General features: G+C 46.4%; 1 protein-coding gene across 7 annotated transcripts in view; it reads right to left on the reverse strand.

The window, feature by feature from the left end:
- Positions 1 to 26,660, reverse strand: part of LOC147114145 (teneurin-2-like) — a 1,360,318-nt gene that overhangs the window by 453,755 nt on the left and 879,903 nt on the right. For all 7 annotated transcript variants that reach the window (XM_085995783.1, XM_085995782.1, XM_085995780.1 and 4 more), the window contains one exon: positions 18,767 to 18,979. In XM_085995783.1, the coding sequence (XP_085851909.1) occupies positions 18,767 to 18,979 (213 nt within the window). The remainder of the gene's footprint in view (positions 1 to 18,766; positions 18,980 to 26,660) is intronic.

The following is a 26,660-nucleotide window of genomic DNA, read 5'->3' on the forward strand; positions in this document are numbered from 1 at the left end:
CCACATTTTCATCAAAATCACCGATGTTTCCTAATATAGTAGCCATCTCACGTTTCAAATTAAAATTTCTGTTTACTCACTGCACCCGTAACGTTAATGTGATGCTGCAATCTCTGTTCCGAGTGTTTTGTAGTCGAAAACAAGAAAGTTCCCACAACGCAGATTCATCCGATCCTTGTCGCCACTTTGTTGTGTCGGTACCTTTCTACCCAGACACAATTAGAACTCAGAACCCAGAGATTCAAACATGAAGTGCTTTATTCAGGAAGGAAAAGAAAGTTCTGGAGAGTTCCGAACAAAGAGAGCTAAACTTAACCAAGAGAACACTCAACCATGTATCTGCTGTGACAGCACCACCGCAGGTGGAAGGAGAACACACAATATAAAGCACACCCCACTGTCAGAGGATCTTTCACATCCACCCAGGAAGGTCAGATGGGGCTTTGGTTTAATGCCTCATCTGCCATTGTAGCGCTCCCTTGGTTCTGCACTGAAATGTCAGCCTTTTCTCTGGAGTGGGGCTTGATCCCATAACCCAGTGAGTCAGAGGCAAGAGTGCTACCACTGAGCCACGGATGACACCTTTCCTTGGAAGTTACAATTAAGGCGGTAGTGAATAGGCTTAGAGCATTATGAAAGGGTATGATGGTAACAAAAATGAAGCTTTAAAAAAAAAAATTGGTTGCTGCTTGCTGATTTTTCAAACAACAACAACACCAACTTGTCTTTATATAGCACCTTTACCATAGTAAAACGTCCCAAGGCACTTCACAGAAGTATTAAAAGAAAAAAATTACTCGACACCGAGCCACATAAGGAGAAATTAGGGCAGATGACCAAAAGCTTGGTCAAAGAAGCAGGTTTTAAGGAGCGTCTTAAAGGAGGAAAGAAAGGTAGAGGCGGACAGGTTTAGGCAGGGAATTCCAGAGCTTGGGCCGAAGGCAAGAGAAGGCATGGCCACCAATGGTTGAGTGATTATAATCAGGGATGCTCAAGAGGGCAGAATTAGAGGAGCACAGATATCTCAGGGGGTTGTTGGGCTGAAGGAGGTTCTCTTCTTAAGCAGTCCCTCGGAACCGAGGATGGCTTGCTTCCACATTAAAAATTAGTTCTCAGGTGACTGATGAGTCCAATGCGGGACCTACAATCTCTGTCACAGGTGGGGCAGACGGTGGTTGAAGGGGCGGGTGGGTGGTGTGCTTGGGTTGACATGCGCTCCTTGTGCTGCCTGCGCTTGGCTTCCGCTTGCTCCCGGCGAAGAGACTCGAGGTGTTCGGCGCCTTCCCGGATGCTTCTCCTCCACTTTGTGCGGTCTTGGGCCAGGGATTCCCAGGTGTCGGTGGGGATGTTGCACTTTTTCAAGGAGGCTTTGAGGGTGTCTTGAAGTGCTTCCTCTGCCCACCTGGGGCTCTCTTGCCGTGCCGGAGCTCCGAGTAGAGCGCTTGTTTTGGGAGTCTTGTATCGGGCATGCGGACAATGTGACCCATCCATCGGAGCTGATTGAGCGTGGTCAAAGCTTTGATGCTGGGGATGTTGGCCTGAGCGAGAACACTGATGTTGGTGCGCCTATCCTGCCAATGGATTTGCAGGATCTTGCGTTGGTGGTACCTTCTTCTGGAAAGGCAAACCTGAAGAAGAAAGGTGCCTCCATGGGGTAGGCTTCACCATAAAAAATGAACTGGTTGGGCATCTCAGAGACTCTCTTAGCGGTATAAACGAGCGCATCATGACTCTTCGGCTCACCCTTGCCCGGAACCAATGCACTACGGTCATCAGTGCGTGCGCCCCAACACTGGAAGCCACAGACAAGACCAAAGAGGAATTCTACTCCAGCCTCGAACAATCCCTGTCCCGAGTCCCAACGGGCGACAAGCTGATCCTCCTTGGCGACTTTAACGCCAGAGTTGGAAAGGACACAGACCTCTGGGAGGTGTGATCGGCAGAGAGGGGGTAGGGAAAGCCAACTCCAATGGTACCCTCCTTCTGTCGAAATGCTTAGAACATGGCCTTGTCATAATCAACACCTTGTTCCGTCAGAGAGACAAGTACAAGGCTTCATGGCAACACCCTCGCTCCAAGCACTGGCATCTGCTGGACTACGTCATCATCCGAGCGAGGGACTACAAGGATGTCCATATCACCCGCGTCATGACAGGAGCTGATGACTGCTGGACAGACCACCGCCTAATCTGCTTTGTTATCTCCATCAATGTAGCCCCAAAACAGTGGCGGCAACAGAAACAATGCCGCAGGAAAATTAATGCTGGAGCACTCAAAAGACCCCGCTAAGAAAGCCCTATTCAGCCTGCGCCTCACAAACAACCTGACGACTCCCAGTGATGCAGAGACACAGAGTGCCCACAGCGCCTGCTCTGCACTCAAGGCCTTCATAATCAGCACCTGTGAAGAGACGCTCGGTCACTCGACCAGGAAACACCAAGACTGGTTCGACGAGAACGACCAGGAGATCCAGGAGCTAATAAACCGCAAGCGCAAGGCATTCCTGATCTGGAAACAGCAACAGAATTCAAGAGCAAAAAAGCAGCTCTACAGAAGCCTGAAGGCCAAGGTTCAACAAAAAAACTTGCGACCTAAAGAACAAGTGGTGGATGGAGAAAGCACAGGAGATCCAGCAGCTAGCCGACAACCACGACGTGAAGGAGATTACAGAGATAGGGAGGGGCAAGGCCATGGAGGGATTTGAAAACAAGGATGAGAATTTTGAAATTGAGGCGTTGCTTAACCGGGAGCCAATGTAAGTCAGCGAGCACAGGGGTGATGGGTGAACGAGACTTGGTGCGAGTTAGGACACAGGCAGCCGAGTTTTGGATGACCTCAAGTTTATGTAGGGTAGAATGTGGGAGGCCAGCCAGGAGTGCGTTGGACTATTCAAGTCTAGAGGTAACAAAGGCATGGATGAGGGTTTCAGCAGTGGATGAACTGAGGCAAGGGTGGAGACGGGCGATGTTACGGAGGTGGAAATAGGTGGTCTTAGTTCTGCAGCGGATATGTGGTCGGAAGCTCATTTCAGGGTCAAATATGACACCAAGGTTGCGAACAGCATGGTTTAGCCTCAGACAGATGTTAGGGAGAGGGATGGAGTCAGTGGCTAGGGAACAGAATTTGTGGCGGGGACTGAAAACAAAGGCTTCGGTCTTTCCAATATTTAATTGGAGAAAATTTCTGTTCATCCAGAACTGGATGTCGGACAAGCAGTCTGACGATTTGGAGACCGTGGAGAGGTCGAGAGAAAAAGTAGTGAGGTGGAGCTGGGCGCTGTCAGCGTACATGTGGAAACTGATGCTTTGTTTTCGGATGATGTCACCAAGGGACAACATGTAGATGAGAAATAGGAGGGGGCCAAGGATAAATCCTTGGGGGACCCCAGAGGTAACAATGCGGGAGCGGGAAGAGAAGCTATTGCAGGTGATCCTCTGGCTACAATTGGATAGATAAGAATGGAACCAGGCGAGTGCAGTCCCACCCAGCTGGACGACGGTGGAGAGGCATTGGAGAAGGATGGAGTGGTCAACTGTGTCAAAGGCTGCAGACAAATCAAGAAGGACAAGGAGGAATAGGTTACCTTTGTCACAGTCACAAAGGATGTCATTTGTGACTTTGATGAGAGCCGTTTCGGTATTATGCCAAGGGCGTAAACCTGATTGGAGGGATTCAAACATGTAATTGCAGGAAAGATGGGCATGGATTTGGGAGGCAACAACACGTTCAAGGACTTTGGAGAGGAAAGGGAGGTTGGAGATGGGGCTGTAGTTTACAAGGACGGAGTGGTCAAGGGTTGTTTTTTTGAGAAGGGTGATGATGGCAGATTTGAGAGAGAGGGGGACAGTACCTGAGGAGAGAGAACCATTAACAATGTCAGCTAACATGGGAGCCAGAAAAGGAAGTTGGGTGGTCAGCAGTTTGGTGGGAATCAGGTCGAGGGAGCAGGAAGTGGATCTCATGGCCAAGATGAGCATGGAGAGGTCATGAGGGGAGTTCAGAGAGAAACTGGAGAAAGATGCGAGTTCAGGGCTAGGGCCTGGGGTAACCTTAGCGGAAGTTTGGCCTGGTGGGCTAGGGGAAGGAAGGGAAGTGGCAGAGGCAGCTGAATGGATGGTCTCAATCTTGGCGACAAAGAAGTCCATGAGCTCCTCACACTTGTTGGCGGTGAGGGTGGAGGAGACAGGGGAGAGGCATTTAAGAAGACGGTTAGCAGTAGAGAATAGGAGCTGGAGTTTATCTTTGGAGTCCAGAATGATTCTGGAATAGTGAGCAATTTTGACAGACAAGAGCAGGACCAGATAATGCTTTAAGTGGTCCAGCCAGATCTGGCGGTGAATGGTTAAACCAGTTGTTCACCATATCCGTTCAAGTCTGCATTCCCTGGACTTAAGGTAGCAAAGATGAGGGCCATACAGGGGGAATAGCCAGGGTGAGAGAGAATAATTGTTTTAATAGGGACTAGGGCATCAAAGGTGGCGGTGAGGGTGTGGTTGAGCAGATCGGTAGCTGCAGAAATGTCAGGGTGAATGGAGGGCCAAAGGCTGGACAGTTAGGATTTCATAAGTGCAGTTGGAAGAGAGTTGGGAAGAGAGTTTTTTCCAGGGACTACACAGAAGGAAGAAGGGTTGTGTGGGGGGGGGGTGGTGGAAGGGGGATGTGGGTGGAGAGCGATACTGTTATGTATTGTGTGTTCTCCTCCCACCTGTGGTGGCGCTGTCACAGCAGATAAATGGTTGGCTGTTCTCTTGGTTAAGTTTAGCTCTCCTTGTTCGGAACTCTCCAGAACTTCCCTTTCCCTTCGAATAAAGCACTTCATGTTTGAATCTCTGGGTACTGAGTTCTAATTGTGTCTAGGTAAAAAAGGTACCGACACAACAAAGTGGTGATGAGGAGCGGATGAATCTGCGTACGTTACGGGTGCAGTGAGTAAACAGAAATTTAAATTTGAAACGTGAGATGGCTACTATATTAGGAAACATCGGTGATTTTGATGAAAATGTGGAGCAATGGAGCGCTTATTCGGAACGTTTTGACTATTTTGTCTTGGCGAATGCGGTGGCAAACGAAAAGGTCGTGCCTACCTTTTTGAGTGTAATGGGGCCGAAGACATTCAATTTACTTCGCAGCCTTGTGCAGCCAGATAAGCCAGGAACTAAAACATATAAGCAACTAGTGGAAATTCTTGGGGCACATTTTTCACCAAAACCTCTGGTTATTGCTGAGAGATTTAGATTTCACAAACTGAATCAAGAGGAGGGGGAATCAGTGACGATGTTTATTGCTGCTTTAAAAAGGTTGGCGGAACACTGCCAGTTCAAGGAGGTGCTGAATGACACTATTAGAGACAGACTTGTGTGTGGTCTGCAAAATGCAGCCACACAGAAGCGCCTTCTTACTGAAGACAACCTTACTCTTGAAAAGGTCACTGAAGTTAGTATCTCCATGGAGATGGCGGAAAAGGAGGCTCACCAGTTGAGTTCAACAGGGAGAGTTCACAAGGTGTCGTCTGAGCCTAAAGGTGCGCGGAACGGCACATGTTACCGTTGTGGGAAAACGGGCCATCAAGCTAAGGACTGCTGGTGTACGGAGCTGGAATGCCGAAATTGTGGTAAAAAGGGTCACATTGAACGTGCCTGTAGAGGTAAAAAAAAGAACAGACAGAGCTGGGAAGCATGGAAGCAAAATGTCTGTATTTGGACAAGAGAGGAAAAAGAGTGTTCATTCAGTGCAGTATGATGGAACAAGCAAAACAGAGGGGAGCGACACCTCTGAGGAGGAAGAGGTGCACATACTGACGGTTGCAGGTGGTTCAAATGGCTACTGGGTGTCACCACTGGTGGAGGGACAATCAGTGCGGATGGAGGTGGACACAGGCGCGGCTCTGTCCCTTGTTTCAGATACTGTCTACAACAAAATGCTAAAGCATCTTACCCTTCAGCCAACAAACATTGTGCTAAAGACGTATACCGGCGAACCTGTGGCCATGAGAGGTGCCATTGAGGTGACAGTTAAATTGAACGGACAGACTGCGAAACTGCCACTATATGTGGTAAAGGGAAATTACCCATCGCTACTGGGACGTGCGTGGCTAGAGAAAATCACGCTGGACTGGCCTGCAGTCCGCATGATGTCAAAACGGGAGTCAGGTCTGACTGCAGTGTTAAACAAACATGCAGAACTTTTCAATGGGGAACTTGGGAGCATGAAAAAGATCAGCGTGAGACTGGACATTAAACCTGACAGCAAGCCGAAGTTTCACAAAGCCCAACCTGTACCCTATGCAATTAGGCCAAAAGTTGAGGCTAACTTGGAGGCTTTAGTCGAGCATGGAGTCCTGGAGCCTGTGAGCGTGAGCAAATGGGCCACACCCATTGTTCCTGTCCTGAAAAAGGATGGATCTGTTTGAATCTGCGGGGATTTTAAAGTGACGATTAACCCGGTGCTGTCTGCGGAACAGTACCCTCTTCCCCTCATTGATGATCTTTTTACGGGCCTGGCCGGAGGGCAAAAGTTCAGCAAAATAGACTTATGCCAGGCTTATCTACAAATGCATGTCGATGACAAATCAAAGGAGCTGCTGACAATTGTGACACACAAGGGGTTATACAGGTACTGCCGCCTTCCGTTTGGAATTACGTCGGCCCCTGCTCTATTCCAAAGGGCAATGGATCAGATCTTGAGTGGACTGCCAGGAGTCCAGTGCTACCTGGATGACATCCTTGTCACTGGGACAAATGAGGAGGATCATCTTCTGAACTTGGATGCGACACTACAACGATTGAAAGAGTACGGACTCAGAGTTCGTAAAGACAAATGTGAATTCTTTCAGTCTTCAGTTGAGTAACTGGGGCATGTGATTGATGCTACTGGCCTGCATAAGGCGCCATCAGAGGTCAAGGCGATCGTGGAGGCCCCAGCACCCCAGAATGTGAGCCAGTTACGTTCATTTCTGAGGCTACTTAACTACTTTGGGAAGTTTATTCCAGACTTAGCAACATTGCTGAAGCTGTTACATCAGTTACTATGTCAAGGCAAAACATGGAAATGGACTGAACTGTGCAACGAAGCTTTCGCCCAAGCAAAGAAAGCACTGCTGAAATCGGGTGTCCTGACACACTTCGACCCAAAGCTACCCATGCAGCTAGCATGTGATGCATCACCATGTGGTGTGGGAGCAGTCATATCCCACATCATGCCTTCAGGTGAAGAGAAACCGATCGCCTTCGCATCACGCACCTTGAACAAGGCCGAGAGTAACTATGCGCAGATCGAGCGCAAGGCCTTGGGAATCGTTTCTGGAATTCGAAAATTTCATCAGTACCTGTTTGGGAGAAGGTTCACACTTCTGACGGACCACCGTCCATTGACTTCAATCTTCGGGCCCCACACCAGAATTCCGTCTCTCGCTGCAAGCAGGATGAAAAGGTGGGCTTTACTGTTGTCAGGACACACATACGACATCAAATATCGCAAATCAGACTTGCACGGCAACGCAGACGGTCTCTCGAGGCTACCCTTGCCTATTACTCCCCCAGAGCCTCGTCAGATAGACATCTTCTACTTTAGACAAGTGGAAGGAGCACCTGTCACGGCAGTTCAGGTGCGAAGGTACACCCGCAACGATCCAGTCCTGTCTGAGGTAATGGACAATGTCATTCGAGGGAGAGCTATAGGAGATTCTCCTAGTTTGAAACCTTACGTTTCAAAAAGGAATGAGCTCTCCGTCCAGGCAGGTTGTCTTCTTTGGGGACGCCATGTCATCATTCCGCCACCTCTGAGGGAACCTATACTGCAACAACTTCATACAGGCCACAGTGGGATGGTTCGGATGAAGGAAATGGCAAGAAGCTACTTCTGGTGGCCAGGTCTCGATGGGAATATTGAAGAGAAAGCCAAAACATGTTCCCTATGTCAAAGCATCTGGAATGTTCCACAGCTGGCAACCCTACACCCCTGGGATTGGCCTGCAGAAGTGTGGCAGCGAGTACATGTGAACTTCGCCGGTCCTTTCGAAGAGAAGGTGTTTATGGTGGTTGTGGATGCTCGTAGCAAGTGGCCGGAGGTCGCTGTGATGAGGTCTACCACGGCAGAGAAAACAATTGAGAAACTTGGTGAGATGTTCAGCCGTTATGGCTCACCGGAACAACTCGTAAGTGACAACGGTCCACAATTTGTATCACAGGAGTTTGCAACCTTCCTGCATGTGAATGGTGTCCAACACATCAGGTCTGCGCCCTATCATCCCTCTACTAACGGCCAGGCAGAAAGGTTCATGCAAACTTTGAAGCACGCCTTGAAGGCATCGCAAGGTCAGGGCTCAATCCACCAACGTCTGAACAGCTTCCTGTTGTCCTACAGGAACGAGCCGCATGCCACAACCAAAACTTCCCCTGCTTCGCTCATGATGAAGAGGCAGTTGCGGACAAGTTTTGACTTGCTCAAACCTCCAAGGGCAGAGCAGGTTGTCCATCGTCAACAACAAGCTCAAGTTGAAAAGAGAGAGAAAAGAGCCAAGGAGAGACGGTTTCATCCGGGAGAGCACGTCCTAGCTCGAAACTACAACACTGGACCGAAATGGGTTCCTGCTACGGTGATCGCGCAGACGGGCCCTGTGTCTTACATGGTTGAGACTGCTGAGGATATCGTCTGGAGAAGACACACAGATCAACTGTTGCTAGGAGCAGAGACAGCCACAGAGGCTCCAACGGCTGGTTGGCCTGAACTGTTTCCGGATGATACCGCAAACCAGCATCCTTTGCCACAGTGCTCTTCTCCAACACAGGAAGTCAAAGAGACTGTTCCACCTGTGCAAACTCCTGACTTTCGACTGACACAGGCACCTTCTCTATCTAGGCCTGTGTCAATGCCTACTACTGTGGAAGCCAGCGATGACCGCCGGTATCCTGTCAGAGAGCGGTGGCCTCCAAGACGCTTGGATCTGTAGGCTTAGTGACTTACCTACAAGACTGGGGCAGAATAAACCCCAGGGTAAAGTCAGGGGTTGAGGCAGTCTACCTCTACCCTAGGTTAGTTGAGTGCATTGAAAGTAACTTACCTGTTGAGGAATAATGTGGACCTTCCATTTAAGAGGGGAGGAATATGTTATGTATTGTGTGTTCTCCTCCCACCTGGGGTGGCGCTGTCACAGCAGATAAATGGTTGGGTGTTCTCTTGGTTACGTTTAGCTCTCTTTGTTCGGAACTCTCCAGAACTTCCCTTTCCCTTCGAATAAAGCACTTCATGTTTGAACCTCTGAGTTCTGAGTTCTAATTGTGTCTTGGTAAAAAAGGTACCGACACAACAGATACAAGGAAGTAGTCAGAGATGGCTTTATCTGCGATTGACACGATGGGAGTAGCGAGGCCACGAGAGATGGCAAGGTCGAGGGGGTGACTGTGAATATGGGTTGGGCAGTTTACATGGAGAGCGAGATTAAGGGAGGATAGGAGGCTCGTGAACTCAGAGGAGAGAGAGTACATGATGAATTATACATTACTAGCTGGAGCACCCGGCGTTGCCGAGAGAACTGAAGAACCCTCTGCCATGTTTATAAAACTGTATATAAAACAGTTGGGATTGAAGAACTCATGCTAAGCACCCAGGAGGTGTTCCTATAACTTTGTTTTTTGTTAATGGGGATTGCCAGTAGCCATACACTCCAGGTATTACAGTTTTCCTTCTATGTGAATTTGGAGGTAGCAAGCAGAATTGTAATTTTGCAATGTTATCATTGACATTAATGAGAGGGAGAGAGGGGGTGAAGGAGAGAGAGAGGGAAGGAGAGAGAGGGAGAGAGGGAAGGAGAGAGAGAGAGAGGGAAGGAGAGAGAGAGAGAGGGAAGGAGAGAGAGAGAGAGGGGGGAGGAGAGAGAGAGGGGGAGGAGAGAGAGAGAGAGGGGGGAAGGAGAGAGAGAGAGAGGGGGGAAGGAGAGAGAGAGAGAGGGGGGAAGGAGAGAGAGAGAGGGGGGGAGGAGAGAGAGGGGGGGAAGGAGAGAGAGAGAGAGAGAGAGAGGGGGGAAGGAGAGAGAGAGGGAAGGAGAGAGAGGGAGAGAGGGAAGGAGAGAGAGGGAGAGAGGGAAGGAGAGAGAGAGAGAGGGAAGGAGAGAGAGAGAGAGGGAAGGAGAGAGAGAGAGAGGGGGGGAGGAGAGAGAGAGGGGGGAGGAGAGAGAGGGGGGGAAGGAGAGAGAGAGAGAGGGGGGAAGGAGAGAGAGAGAGAGAGAGGGAAGGAGAGAGAGAGAGGGAAGGAGAGAGAGGGAGAGAGGGAAGGAGAGAGAGAGGGAAGGAGAGAGAGGGAGAGAGGGAAGGAGAGAGAGAGAGGGAAGGAGAGAGAGAGAGGGGGAAGGAGAGAGAGAGGGGGAAGGAGAGAGAGAGAGAGAGGGGGAAGGAGAGAGAGAGGGGGAAGGAGAGAGAGGGGGAAGGAGAGAGAGAGAGGGGGGAAGGAGAGAGAGAGGGGTAAGGAGAGAGGGGGAAGGAGAGAGAGAGGGGGGGAAGGAGAGAGAGAGGGGTAAGGAGAGAGAGGGGGAAGGAGAGAGAGAGAGAAAGGGGGAAGGAGAGAGAGAGAGAGAGAGGGAAGGAGAGAGAGAGAGGGAAGGAGAGAGAGAAAGAGAGAGAGGGAAGGAGAGAGAGGGGGAAGGAGAGAGAGAGAGAGAGGGGGAAGGAGAGAGAGAGAGAGAGGGGGAAGGAGAGAGAGAGAGGGGGAAGGAGAGAGAGAGAGAGGGGGGGAAGGAGACAGAGAAGGAGAAAGAGAGAGGGGGAAGGAGAGAGAGAGAGGGGGAAGGAGAGAGAGAGGGAAGGAGAGAGAGAGAGAGAGAGAGAGAGAGAGAGGGAAGAGGAGAGAGAGAGGGAAGGAGAGAGAGGGGGAAGGAGAGAGAGAGAGAGGGGGGAAGGAGAGAGGGAGAGAGAGGGGGGGAAGGAGAGAGAGAGAGAGAGAGGGGGAAGGAGAGAGAGAGAGAGGGGGGAAGGAGAGAGAGAAAGAGGGAGAAAGAGAGAGGGGGAAGGAGAGAGAGAGGGAAGGAGAGAGAGAGAGAGAGAGAGAGAGAGAGAGGGAAGGAGAGAGTGAGGGAAGGAGATAGAGAAGAGAGGAAGACACCCCGGGGAAGGGGTTGGACTCAGAGCCCGGCCTTGGTGACCCGGAGCCCCCGTGCGCGGCGTAGTGCCTCAGGCCCGGCTCGAGTGACCCCAGCTCAGCTCCCGCTCCGGCCTGCCACCGCCGCTCACCCGCTCGATGTCTTTTGGGCTCTCAGGCCGCGCAGGTGTATCTGCGCTCCGGGCCGCCGCTTGCCCGCTCGATGTCTTTCGGGCTCTCAGGCCACACGGGTGTATCTGTCTCTGTGTGTGAATGCTCGCTGTCTCTCGGGCCGCGTGGTTGTCTCTGTCTATGTCTGTGTATCTGTTTTCCCGCTCCCGCACTCACGGCAGGCTGCAGGATTAGGCCCCGCCCACACACACCATGAAACGCCCCCCCGTGACGCACCGCGCTTCCTCCATAGGACTGGTCAACCATCATGTCACTCAACACTAATGAGCGGATTTTGTCCATTTTTTCAACGTTTTCTGTATACTGTCTGAGCAATTTTTGTCTGACCAAAAAGTAAATATGCCTATGACACTCCCCTAATCATAAACTTTCTTTTGATATAACATATGTGTAGGTACGCTCTATAACTTTTGAGTTTACCGCGGATATACACACAGACAGACAGATCCATTTCCCTGTATTATGTAATATAATAAAGATACGTTTCAGTCTGTCTGATGCTTCTGCCTTGCCCAGAGTTGGAAATAAGTATTGAGTTTGATTGACAGTTGTGTCGGGGTGAAGATGTCTGTAAAAGGGGCAGGGCAGTGATTCTTTATGATAGGCTGGTGTGTGTCGAGTTGCTTCCAATTGTGGGCTTATATTTGGCCACCTGAGCAGTCAATCTGAAGCACACAGAAGTACAGAGCTATTCAGAGCTCCGTGGTAGTGTTTTGCCATTTAAGAAGTGAGCAACCATCATTCAAGGATAATTTTATGTTGAGAATGAACGCAGGATAAGTATCATAGTTGTTTTGACATTTTGAGGAGAATAATAAAGTTTGTAATTAGTGTAGACACATTGTTTGCACAGAACACTGTACATTTACCTGTTTGATCATAATGTTAAATACAGCCTGAGTCACAGTAGCTACAGCGTATATTCTGCCACCTACTGAGGAGATCACATGGGTGACATGATATATTCCAATATAAGCTGGAGTACAATGGCAATAGTTGCCTGTTTAAGCCCTGGGTTTCACGATATACACTTCGATATTGGGCAAAGGCACGCGCAGGTTTGTAGCGGGTGTGAGGTCAGTTGAACCCCATGGACCATCAAAGTCCACAATCCCTGTTTATGCTGCAGTAAATAATCTCAGCAGCAGTCAGGGGGCTACAAGTGGCCTCAACCCTCTGGGATAAAGTTGGCCAGGATTCTTTCTCTTGATTGTTTTCCAGGGACCCCCCCCCGCTGAAGCACGGGCATCGGGTAAGGACAGGGAAGGGCTCAGCTGTGATGTTCCCTGTGAAAAAAAGAGCCTGCAGTCCCTCAGTATCTAGACATACATTTTGTCAAGGCATCAAAGGGCAGCTGGCACTGATAATCGTACACCAGCATGGAGTAAAAGCCTTCAGGAGAGAGGATGAGGACAGGGGAGAAAATTGGCATGTAAAGCAGGAAGGAGAAAAAGAAACCATGATGTGGAACAATGCTACCAGGATTTTTCTGGCAGTTCAACTCAAAACAATCTTCAGTATTACTCACAGTTACAGGTGCAAGAGCAGTTGGCCATCAGCCATCCCACATGTACATTAAAGAGCACAGAGAGAATTATGCAGTGCTGAGCAGTGTGATTTGCCTGTTATTTCATGAGCAAAGAAAAGGTGTAATTCACAAGCATGAATACCTTATCCAGGTTTTCTTTCTTCTTTGTGAAATAAAAGGCAGATCAAGCACCTCACTGGTGTATTGGCCTTCAGAGCATCCAGATAACACTGCTGACAATCACAGCAAGCTACTCACTCCAATCATTTTTTCAGTGGCCCTTTTTGAACCCAAGAATGCATGAATAGTAAGTATGCCTCACTACAATGAAATATTATTCTGCATTTGCACAGACTTCACAGTCATTGTGAAGTGCATTCGAATTATGTATAGAATATTGACAATCTGGGAGCTGTTTCAGTGCAGTCGTTTGATCGAGGGATTCAGATGATATCATAAATCAGAAATAACACTCGTTTGAAATTTCAGACAGAATTACTCCAGGGTATTTTTATTTTTATACATCTTATATACTGATATATTGTCAATTATATGGCTTCTTCTTGTTGATTCATGATAACATTCCGCAGTACTGGCTGATTACCGGAAACAATGGCCTTGAAATTGGTTCACGCCGGCAGCAAACGGTCCACTATGGCAATTGGCGAGTCTGCATCCATTCTGCCCAGGAAGTGGGTTGCCTGCCATATTGCTAAAGGCTCCTGCATTGCTGTTCAGGGTGTGCGCTTGAAACTGGTGTAAGGCCCTTCACATATGTAAATAGGGGGCCTAACACATCTTTAAGATCCTGTTCATAAAGTTGGATTGCGCATGACTGCATCATGCGCCATTGCATGCTGCAGTCATGTTCTTCTGGCGCTTGGGGCTGGTGAAAGCTGCCACCGGGAAGGTCAGTTTTAAGTCTGTTTAACTTACCTTATTGAGACCACATTAAATCTGTGAGCTGCAGCCAGCCACCGCTCATCCCCCTTCTGGTTGCCTCCTGGACTCTTGTTACAATCTTGGGACTGATGAGCTGCCTCTGGGGTCCAAACTGGTGCCTGCAGCTTGCCGTTAAGAAGCGAATGAGGCCGACGGACCAATTTACCATAGTCCTGTCGCTGGCCTCATGAGGCACATTTCTAAGCCACTTAATTACTTGGAATATGAAAAATATTGTTATCTGGTGAAGTTTATTAAGCATTTTGCACATAGCAAGATCCTGCAAACAGCAATTCAATGAATGACTGCCTAGTCCGTTTTTGGTGGAGTTTTTTGAGTGAGGATATTGGTCAGAACACAATGAGAATTCCCTAGTCTGCTTCAAATAGTCTTGTCATGGAACCAATAATGTAGACCGGGACCTCATAAGATAAATAGCTATATTCTTACAAACTCCTTTAAAAAAAGTGATAAATATCTGTTTAAAAAGGAATTTTTAAGGACGGTTATAAAGATAATGAGTAATGCAGATGATGTTTCTTTGTTTTTTTAAATTGAGAAATCAAGATAAAAGGCAAGGATCATAGCGCAGGACACCACCAAGTCTCAAAAGAATAAAATAAAAGATGATAAAGAAGGAGACTGTAACTAGATGGCACGAAGTTCAGGTTTTAAAAACCTGAAGATTGTAGTACGAAGGCAAGACAGAGCGGTAAGGAATTTTGAGAAGGAAGAAATTAGAATCTGTGAGATGATTCTGGACTTCAACACACTGAGTATACAAAAGAGATATTTCAAGTTTTGTAGGCACAAGAGAGGAAAGTTCAGGAGCAGTGATCAGGGTAACAACAAAAGAGAGAATCCCAAGAAAAGTTGTGATGAAGAGAGAGGTTAGAAGTGAGTGAGGCATAGCCCAGCTTATATCCTGTCCACGTGTGCACGACAGGTATGATGGGTCCGTGATGAATCAACTGTTGAATGTAACGGGTCAGGGTGAATTAGTATGCGTTGTGAGACTGGATTATCCTGCAGTTTTGCTCGATTACATTGTGAAAGGGAGAAAAACAGGTTTACCTTCCTAAATAACAACAGAAAACGCTGGAAAAACTCAGCAGGCCAGGCAACATCAGTGGAGAGAGAAACAGAGTCAACGTTTCAGGTCGAAGACCCTTCGTCAGAACTGAGGAAAAAGCAGGAAATGAAACAGATTAAAAAGCAAGTTTGGGGGCTAGGAAATGGGGGAGGGGATGAAAGAACAAAAGGGAAGGTCTGTGGGGGGTGAAGAGACATTAAGAGATATTCAAGGCGGGACGAGATGGTAATCGGACAGGTAAAGAGACAAAGGATGGCTCTAGATGAAGTGTGAAATGCGCTGGCAGAATGAGAGACAGCTGCCATGTGGGAGAGGAAAAAAAAGGAAAAGGCACAAACCAAAAGTGTGGATGAAAAAATATAAAAATATGATAGGGGCCGAGGTTATGATCTGAAATTGTTGAACTCGATATTGAGTCCGGAAGGCTGTAAAGTGCCTAATCGGAAGATGAGGTGCTGTTCCTCGAGCTTACGCTGAGCTTCCGTGGAACAATGCAAGAGGCCGAGGACGGTGAGGTCTGAGTGGGAATCGAGCGGTGAATTGAAATGACAGGCGACCGGAAGCTCGGGGTTACCCTTACGGACCGAACAGCGGTGTTCCGCAAAGCGGTCACCCAATCTACGTTTGGTCTCCCCAATGTAGAGGAGACCACATCGTGAACAGCGAATACAGTATACAGGAAACTTTCTGGTATCCGGCACTGACGGGACCGAGCTGTTGCCATTCCATCAAAACTGCCGGAGAAACCAGCGCTAATGTTAAAACATACAGAGCTTCTGAGCTCCGTGTGAAGCAACAAACCCTGTTGCTTAGCAACAGCTTCAAAACAGTCGGCGTAGCTTGCAAGCATCTCTGTAGCTAAGCAACAGCTTCAGCTAGACCTTGCAGAGCCACGACTGGAGAAAAAAAGCAACGAGAAGTAAAAAAACTTATCTGAACCGACTCCTGAATTTTGCCAGTGGATAGAGCTTTCCGGACATTTAACCTCCGGTTAAACGAAAGTTTCCTGTACTAGATTGCAAGAAGTACAAGTAAATCACTGTTTCACCTGGAAGGGGTGTTTGGGGCCCTGGACAGTGGGAAGGGGGGAGGTATAAGGACATGTGTTGCATCTCCTGCGCTTGCACAGGAAGGTGCCGAGCGAAGGGGAAGGGGTGCTGGGGTGATAGAGGAGTGGACTAGGGTGTCTCTGAGGGAGCGGTCCCTACGGAATGCTGAAAGGGGAGGGGGGGAAGATGCGTTTGATGGTGGGATCACGTTGGAGGTGGCGGAAATGGTGGAGGATGATCTGTTGAATGTGAAGGCTGGTGGGGTGAAAGGTAAGGACAAGGGGAACCCTATCATGGTTCCGGGAGGGAGAGGCAGGGGTGAGGGCAGAAGTGCGGGAGATAGAACGGACACGGTCGAGGGCCGTGTCAACCACAGTAGAGGGGAATCCTCGGTTGAGGAAAAAGGAAGACATGTCGGAAGCACTGGTGTGGAAGGTGGCATCGTCAGAGCAGATGCGATGGAGAAACTAGGAGAATGAAATAGAGTCCTTACAGGAGGCGGGGTGGGAGGAAGTGTAGTCCAGGTAGCTGTGGGAGTCAGTGGGCTTGTAGTGAATATTTGTCAATAACCTATCCCTAGAGATGGAGACGGAGAAGTCAAGGAAGGGAAGGGAAGAGTCGGAGATGGACCATGTGAAGGTGAGGGAAGGGTGGAAATTGGAGGCAAAGTGAATGAAATTGTCTAGTTCAGGGCTTCCTGTCAGTTTACCTGTGGTTGACTGGAGTTGCTTGAGTGCAGACTGCACAAGAGAGCAAATAGTACATGGATTGTGGAGGGAATAAGCTTAATGGGTCAAATGGCCTTCTCTTATTCACTATCTTCTTACTGGGGTGGAAGTGGGGGGTTGGGGGGAGGTGACAGAAGAAGAATATTTTTCTAAGAAGCATTTTCAGATTAAAATCAGCTCAGTTGACAAAACCAACATTGCACAGGTTCCAATTGTTGGACACATTTCCATTGCTTTTTTAAAAAACACACCATGATTGAGAATATCGTGAGGTATTTCATCAGAACATACCAGAGTCTGAGTCTATTGGGATTCTGCTATTTGTCCAGTTATAAAAGTAGATTACTGTACATTCCCTTTCGCAACACAATGGAAGAGCACTAAAATTGTGACATCTGCTTCAATAGCATATAGCACAGTCATGAGTGTAAAAATCTCAAAAATAAATGTTAAAATAGAATCCAACATCCAATGGTCATAGACATTGCTGCAGTACATATAAAAACCAATACCGCTTTACAGTCCCATGGGCCATTTGTAGCTCGGTATCATGTGCGCTAATTCATGTTTTCTGTGCACTATGCCAACAATGTATAATTGCATCACTGATTATATAATTTAATGCAGAACAATTGCAATTAAAAACAAATGAGTCCATCTTTTCCATGGCACACTCATTTGAGATGGATGGTGAAAGGACATTACCAGCAAGCTGCAGTGTTTGAAGCCACCCTCTGTGCATTTAAAATGGTCACTACATCATCTCCAGTGTCAAAGTTATAGGATTTGCTGACCAACACAATTAATTAAATTCACTTTCATACTAATCAGCAATATTGTTTAAATGAAAAACTCTCCAGAGACATAGCTGCTCAATTTTCCTTCCTTTGAGTTATTTTTCAGACTTGAGTATATATATTCCTAGCCGTTGCAGTGGGCCACAAGACAATATAATTGTGAATGTGAATAAAGGTAATTGGCAAAAGAACCAGAGGGGAAATGAGGAGTCATTTTTTTACGCAGCGAATTTTTACGATCCGGAATGCACTGCCTGAAAGGGCGGTGGAAGCCGATTCAATAATAGCTTTCAAAAGGGAATTGGATATATACTTGAAGAGGGAAAGAAGTCAGAGCTATGGGGAAGGAGCAGGGGAGTGGGACTAATTGGATAGCTCTTTCAAAAAGCCAGCACAGGCCTGATGAGCTGAATGACATCCTTCTGGGCTGTATGATGCTATGAAAGAGGGAACGAAGAAGAGGCCATTAGGAGACTGATTCACCAGTTCAAAAAATAAATTCTCTCACGCTATAAAATGGAACTCAGGAAATAGGAAGTTGTGGGCAAGGGGGAATAAAAGAACAAGCGAAGGAGGATACATGTTAGGCACATCCCGTTTTCTGACTCACTGGAATGTCAGTTTTGGTCAGAAATCGAGGCTGTTTACGCAGCAGTTTACCATTTAATGATGTTTTAAAATTGTGCGATTTTAGGGAAAGTATTCCATTATCCTAACATGAGTGGGAATCTTCCATTTACCAATTCAATTTCAAGGTTGCTTTTTCCAATTACTTTGCCTTAGAACAGTTAAATTCATTTGCCTGGACAGTTACTGCAGCTATGATTGATGTCCCTTCTACAAATAATAAATGAATTACCACAATGATGTAATGGGTCCTTAGAAGAACCGTAATTATATTTCTTTCTAATCTGCACTCTGAATTATCACAAAGAAGAAAGTGGATTCAAAATAGGAAATAGCATCATTGATGAAGAAAATCTTCGAAAATGTCATTAATGAACAAGAAAACTCAGAGCTGCTAAATATAGAAAGAGAGAAAATAAAGAAATAGAAAAAAATGTATTTCTAACAAGAACAAAGATCTCTGATATGATGCAGTACTATAATGGTCTTCCAGCAGAAAGGATACTTCTACATATCTCCCAATATGCTGTATTATCAATTTAATTAACAACAGGGGATTTCAATAACTCACTGGCTTTCACCTGCTGATTAACAACACACAGGCCAGTCAACATGCAAGAGAGAAAGTGACTACAACATAAGTAAAAGAAAGACACACAGAAAGGCTGAGAGGACAAACCTCCACAAAAAGAACAAACTTGCACTGAATGTGAATTTAGGCAAATATAAGCATATGTTCTTACCATTACTGGGAGGTGGCAGTGCACCAGAACCCGCTCGCAATAGGTATGAGTTTATGGCGAACTCCTCATTGGGGTTGGACTCGAGAGCTGGATGAGAGACGCTGCTGTCAAGCAATGGCATTTGGTAGTCTTTCACACTAGATGATGAAAGATGGGTGCTGGTCTGCTGGGCAAATGGATGGCTGGGCGATGATGAATGTGGGATGGGACGACCTGGGGAAAAGAGGGTCAGTTGTTGAATGGTGTTAAATCACATGATGCACAATTTCTCAGTTAAAATGCATCAAAAACCATAACTGTGCAATGCCCAGAGAAGCAGCCCTGTGAGGGACCACCTTTTTCTCAATTGGCATGCTTGTATCTAAAATAGATTGAGAATTGAGGCAAGCCAAATTCAACAATCTATTTCATCCAGAAGCCATGAGTTCAGAACGAGAGTATGCTTCATGCAAGGAATAGATGGGAACAGTTTTTCCCAAAGATTATTTCAACTGATGAAAATTGCTGAGCACTTTCCAACAGAAGAATCTATTCTTTTATACATATGAAATAGGTTACTTTTTTTTGCCAACTTTCTCCTCAAAGTCCCACTCCTGAAAGTTGCCTCCTTGCTGAATATAGCTCCACAGGGCACCAGTTGCCCTTGGATACCTTGTCACGTGGCCATTATTATTGTGTGAGTTTTGAAGGTGAACACTGGCAGGCTATTTGACTGTGAGGGTCATCATAATTTAATCCAAACCTGGCATCACCTGATGTCCACACATGCAAACTTCCAGCAGGGTCAAAAATTGGACAGCAATCAAAAAATTCCCCTCCCTAACCCAGGGACGCCAATACCAATTTTAAAGGCCCTTACCATTCCTACTACAGTTCTATAACAAATGAATGATTGGGTGTCCCATCTATTTGAGCACCTGATTCCAAAATGGTGATCCTGTCAATGTTAGTGATACAGATCAATAAAATCATTATTTATAAAGTTACTGTAATTATAAAAATCCTATTGCAGATTATGATGACGCTGGGCATAAGAAGTTTGAATAATTTTGATGTAATATATGTAACTGCTTTAAGCAACTGCCTTCCCACAAACAATTTATATATGTATATATTAACTCTTGTACAGTTCAGGTATTGCTGTGAGCTATATCGTTAATGCAACATTGTATCTGTTTGCACTTACAAATGTACTAATATAAATCTTTCTTTGAAGATTCTACAAGTTTCAAAGGCTTTTTATTCTGGTCACAAGGAACAGCAGAGCAGCTATGGCTTGACTGCTGACCACAACCGCATTGTTCTTTGTGCCCATTAGAGCTGAGATTTCTCACAGAGAGGTGCAATGATCTATCTTTACTGCTTGCGCATGAAAAAGCAACAGACACGAGCAAGTGATGTTAGCCCCAACAATATCCAGCTGATTTTAGCCCGAATATGTCATAGCATCTTCTGACATGCATGGTACTAACCACATTTGTGTCAGCAGATTGTACTTGGCTGTTTGGCTAACTCTACAGCCACAGTTTTAGAGACAAGTTCCTCATCTAATGACAAACTGGTTCTTAAAAATTTATTGAAAAAATGCAAGCACTTCTAGTTTCATGGTGCCAATGCATCCAGGTATTAAGGTGCTAAAACTCAGCAACACTTTGTTTTGTGATGATGTACTTCTCTTGGTTTATTTATCCACCAGATTTCAGTACATTTTGAGATTTCTCAACACATCTTTTACTGATTCTATAATTTTGTTACCAAAGAAACAATTTTTTCACTGTTGGTTGAAGAAGTTCAAACTAGCCAACAAAGTAAGTGCGTTGTGATGAAAGGTCCCACCTGAAACATTAATCTATTTTTCTCTTTCAGACCTTGATCGACCTGCTGTTCCTTTTGTTTTTTTTTCAAATTTCCAGCATTTAAGTCCCAAAAGTACAAAGTAGTTAAAGGGGCCATCTCAGTAAAGTTTAGAAGGCTAGCTCCCACATTGACTTCTTTCATTAATTGGAAGAAACCATTAAACTAACCACTTTATAAAAAGTTAAAGCTGGCACATTCTGAATTTTTCAATATCTGGTGTATGAAAAAAAGATGTAAAGTTGTTTTTCCAGTAAACAAAATGGAGGCTTTGAGGGTGTGTAGCAGTCGACGTAGACTTCATGGATTTTTAACCCCTATTAAAAACTGGACAGGCTGTTTGGGCAGGGGGGGGGGGGGTGGGGGGAGCAGTGTAAAACCCACTCAAGCTGGAGATGACTCATTCTTATGGAAACGAACTGTCCTGCGAACAATAGCCCAAGGGGCCCACTCCCAAGTCTTGATTAACAAGGCTGACGACCCGAAACGTCAACTCAAATTTCTCTCCACGGATGTTGCCTGACCTGCTGAGTTTTTCCAGCATTTTCTGTTGTTATTTCTGACAACTCATTGTTCTAGTCAAGATGAACTCGTTAAGTTAATCGGCAGGAAGATCGAAAAGAGATCAAAAACCATTTCAAACCATTCAAGAGATTGAAAACCCATTCCCCCAGGCCATGTGTCCATTAAAACCACAAACAACGGTTTGTGTATTGGAGGGGTATAAAAAGAGCAGTTTGGATAGCTCGCTCGCTCTCTCTCCTGCCCTCCACACAACGTAACATCAAGAAGAGCTGAGCCTTACTCTTCCAACCGAGACGAATGTCGACTAAGGCTGGAACTCGCATGCCGCAAGGCCGGTACGGAACCAGGTAGCCGAGGCGTACGGGAGGAAGCTGCAAGCAAGATAAAAGGGGCAATCTAGGTGAACATTGCCAAGCTTACACACCCACAAGATCACTTAGCTGTGTGAGGGGGTGCCTGTATGTTCCTACCAAACCAGAGGGGGTTTAGCATTAGAAGGGTCCTGTGATAGTTTAGTTCACGGGAGGGTGTTTTTTTTGGCCGTGGTAAGTCAGCACGGCAGGGGCTTGTTGGACAAGTCAGGGTTGTACTGTTTTAAACTGTACTGTTGTGTTCACACTGCTCGTATTGTACACGAGTGGAGTGGTTTTTGTTAACCTTAATAAACACTGTACGGGTGAGCCCGAAAATGCTGCCCGTGTTCAAATCTGTCCTCAGTAATCCCTATCGTCCAGAACTTGTAGTAAGAGGGTTTGTGTGCTCGCTACGGGCGGGGCGAAACCACTTATAATAATTGGCGATTGCGGCAGGAGCCATAGGAAATTAGCCACCGCAAAAACCGGTTACAGGTGTCCTTGAAGCACTTCCTCTGCCCACCTGGGGCTCTCTTGCCGTGTTGGTGCTTCGAGTAGAGCGCTTGTTTTGGGAGTCTCGTATCGGGCATGCGGACAATGTGACCCGTCCATCGGAGCTGATCGAGCGTCGTCAAAGATTCGATGCTGGGGATGTTGGCCTGAGCGAGAACACTGACATTAATGCGCCTATTCTGCCAATGGATTTGCAGGATCTTGCGGAGGCAGCGTTGGTGGTACCTCTCCAGTGCTTTGAGGTGCCTGCTGTACATGGTCCATGTCTCTGAGGCATACAGCAGGGGGTATCACTGCTGCTCTGTAGTCCTTGAAAAAGTGCAACATCCCCATTGACACCTGGGAATCCCTGGCCCAAGACCGCACAAAGGCACCGAATACCTCGAGTCTCTTCACCAGGAGCAAGTGGAAGCCAAGCGCAAGCAGCGCACATCAACGCAAGCACCCCACCCACCCGCCCCTTCAACCACCATCTGCCCCACCTGTGACAGAGACTGTAGGTTCCACATTGGACTCATCAGTCACCTGAGAACTCATTTTTAATGTGGAAGCAAGTCATCCTCGGTTCCGAGGGACTGCCTAAGAAGAGGAGGAGGGAAACAAAATGGAGCAACCAGTTTGCAGGATTTGTCACCATGTAATCACAAGCAGCTAATTTCCTGTAAACAATCTTTAGTAACTAATTGATTAACTAGATTTATGAAAATGGTCGCCAATTCCATGATCTTGATAATTCATCAGCATGTGAACAATCCACCAACACCTCATTGTTCGATCAGTTTAAATGGCATCAAAAGCTACTTGATCATTTGGTTGATGTCAAATTTTAAGTTTATTTACTCAAACCAGTAACTATTTATTTATTCTTCATTTGGTGGAGACATTTTTCTTCAGCTATATATCCTCTTTCCCTTTCTTATTTTCTCCCCCATTCACCAGTCCTGGATGAGTGGCCTGCTCCTATACTTGCTTACAGTAGGTGCGGGGTTGCCTTGTGAACCAACATTATGTGCTTCACTCCTTTGGCACAAATTTCCTAATTTGATTTTCAGTCCATTTACAATTACCTGCTGAAAGTACATTTACCCAGAGGAGTAATTAGATTCACTACTGCCTGCTTTTTGTTTGCGACTACCATCACACTTGGTAGTAAGTCCTTTTGTGCTGATCTCTCCTGCTCGATAATGGTATCATAGAATCATAGAAATTTACAGCACAGAACGGGGCCATTTGGCCCATCTTGTCCATGCCGGCCGACAAAGAGCTATCCACCCTAATCCCACTTTCCAGCACTTGGTCCGTAGCCTTGTAGGTTATAGCACTTCAAGTGCATATCCAAATATTTTTTAAATGTGATGAGGGTCCCTGACTCTACCACCATTTTGGGCAGTGAGTTCCAGACCCCCACCACCCTCTGGATGAAAAACATTCTCCTCAACTCCCTTCTAAACCTCCGACCAATTACTTTAAATCTATGCCCACTGGTTATTGACCCTTCTGCTAAGGGAAATAGGTCCTTCCTAGCCTCTCTATCTAGGCCCCTCATAATTTTATACACCTCAATTAAATCTCCCCTCAGCCTCCTTTGTTCCAAAGAAAACAACCCCAGCCTATCCAATCTTTCCTCATAGCTAAAATTCTCCAGCCCAGGCAACATCGTCGTAAATCTCTGCACCCCCTCTAGTGCAATCACATCCTTCCTGTAATGTGGTGACCAGAACTGCACGCAGTATTCTAGCTGTGGCCTAATTAGTGTTTTATACAGTTCAAGCATAACCTCCCTGCTCTTATATTCTATGCTACAGCTAATAAAGGCAAGTATCCCGTATGCCTTCTTAACCACCTTATCTACCTGTCCTGCTACCTTCAGGGATCTGTGGACATGCACTCCAAGTTCCTTCTGATCTTCACTTCTCAGTGTCCAACCATTTATAGTGTATTCCCTTGCCTTATTAGCCCTCCCCAAATGCATTACCTCACACTTCTCCAGATTGAATTCCATTTGCCACTGTTCTGCCCACCTGACCAGTCCATTGATATCTTCCTGCAGTCTGCAGCCTTCTTCTTCATTATCAACCACACAGCCAAGTTTTGTATCATCTGCAAACTTCTTAATCATACTTCCTACATTTAAGTCCAAATCATTGATATATACCACAAAAAGCAGAGGACCCAGTACTGAGCCCTGCGGAACCCAACTGGAAACAGCCTTCCACTCACAAAAACACCCTTCGACCATTACCCTTTGTTTCCTGCCTCTGAGCCAATTTTGGATCCAACTTGCCACTTTGCCTTGGATCCAGTGGGCTTTTACTTTCATGACTAGACTGCCATGCAGGAGCTTATCAAAAGCCTTGCTAAAATCCATACAGGCTACATCATTGACCCTTCTTGTTGCCTCCTCAAAAAATTCAATCAAGTTAGTCAGACACGACCTTCCCTTGACAAATCCATGCTGACTGTTCCTGATTAATCCATGTCTTTCTAAATGAAGATTTATCCCGTCCCTCAGAATTTTTTCCAATAATTTTCCCATCACCGAGGTTAAGCTGACTGGCCTGTAATTACTCAGTCTATCCCTTTCTCCCTTTTTAAACAATGGTATCACTTTAGCAGTCCTCCAGCATCACACCTGTAGCCAGAGACGATTGGAAAATGATGGTCAGAGCCTCTGCTATTTCCTCTCTTACTTCTCTTAACAGTGGGATACATTTCATCCGGGCCTGGGGACTTATCCACTTTCAAAGATGCTAAACACCTTAATACTTCCTCTCTCACTATGTTTATTTCATCTAATATTTCATACTCCTCCTCCCTGATTGCAATGTCAAGGGTAGAAATTCTTGTGATACTCCTACCCTTCAGAAAATCTCTGAATCACTTAACAAGCACAATAAGAATGTGCAAAGAAAGATTATGCCGTGTCTCAAACATGTGCAGTTCACGAGTGGGTTAATGGGCTTGACACCCTTCCTAACACACCACATGGAGCTATCATAGTGTTGCCAACACTGGTTAGACATATTCCTGGCGGTTTCATCACATGACTGCCCACCTCCAACTGCCCCACCCAGTCAAATAATCTTTTTCCCAACTCCAATATTTTTAAAACTGATAAACAAAAGTGTTCAAAGAAAATGAAAAAAAAATCACACCATTTTGTTTCATGATCCGATGATCTTTCTCCTGGGTTACTTGCAGAGTGTCCAGGAGATAGATCTTTAATTCCTGTAGACTCCAGGGCAATCCTGGAGGGTTGGCAACTGTAGTTTATCATGGTATCGAGCTTTCACGTGAAAAGATCCTCTCTCTGCGCAAGTGGTCTAAGAGCTACACCACTGCATTCAGGAAACAGCCACTTTGCTTTGTTAGAACTTTTGGGCACGATTTTGCCAGTCCTGAGGAGGTAGTTAACAGGCAATTAAGAGGATTATCCCCATTTTTCCACCAGAGGCACGCAGTGGGCCTGCGGGGGTCTGCGGGGTCCAAAAGTGCGCTGTGGAGGTAAGTGATGGGTGCAAGTGTGGAGAGGTGAGTATGTGAGGTGAGTGGAAAGTGATAGAAAAAGTTTCGTTACCTTTGTTTCTTCCTGCAGGCTTCAACAGCTGGGGATGCAGAGAGTCTCGCATCTCACCGGCAGAGATGACAAATGGCTGCTGCAACATCATCTAATTTCTGCTCACAAAAGAGGTTTGATGAGGTCTTGAATTGAAGAACTGTCAGTGTTTGACAGCTTCACAGAGCTGTCAAATGATGACAATTCTTTTTGACAGATGAAACGTCATATGCTGACGTTCTCTGTAACCGGCTTCCCCTTAATTGGCCTGCTAAGCCCGTTGGGTGGGCTTAACAAGGTCAATCAAGGGAAAATAATGTGGGTTGGCAAGAAGTCGATGGAGGCGGGTCATCGACCTGACAAGTGGGAGTCCCACCTCCAACGCGCCCCCATTGGCAAAATCCAGCCCATATCTCACGTACTGCTGATGGTGCTGGGGTGTCTAAAACAGGATAGAAAACCTGGCGAGAGCAGCTGTGACTTAAGATACGCAATACAGAACTACACAAATAGAAAATCTATACATTATAAAGCTGCAAAAGGAAACTCCGTACGCAAAGTGTTAAGCTGTAGCAAGCTAATAATACTTTAAGAACAGAACATTTTGTTTTGTTGATCTGAGTCAGCAACTAAAATTGTATCGTGCATTCAAATCTATTTTTTTTAAATAGCCTTTTTTCTGTGGGTTCTCACTCAGTGGGGTGGAGTGGTGGTGATTCATACTGGTATTCAAATGCACTCGGCAGTCAGTTCAAGGATGGTCTAGCTTGCAGTCTGAGGTTTGGTGATGGGCTTTCTTCCCTCAGTGAGAGAACCAGCTCGGAGGTGCTTTGCAGATTAACTTTATACGGTTTTGTGAAGCCGTTTTTCCCTCTCTACAGGTTGCAAGCCTTTTTCTGGAAACCCCTGCTGAAATTACTGGAGTCAAGGGGCAGGTCGCCTTCATTGTATTAAGCCACATTTTCCAAGCTCGTATTTCCATGCAATCTTAATAAAAGCAGCTGATGTCAGGTCATGTTAACTGCTCGGTCCTGACAGCTTAAGTATTTGCTAAATCTGTCTCTCAACAATTAGGCTGAGCCACATGATGCTT

The sequence above is a fragment of the Somniosus microcephalus genome, chromosome 8, assembly GCF_052327205.1.
Source record: "Somniosus microcephalus isolate GS21.2 chromosome 8, FLI_Smic_1.0, whole genome shotgun sequence".
NCBI classification, from domain to species: Eukaryota; Metazoa; Chordata; class Chondrichthyes; order Squaliformes; family Somniosidae; genus Somniosus; species Somniosus microcephalus.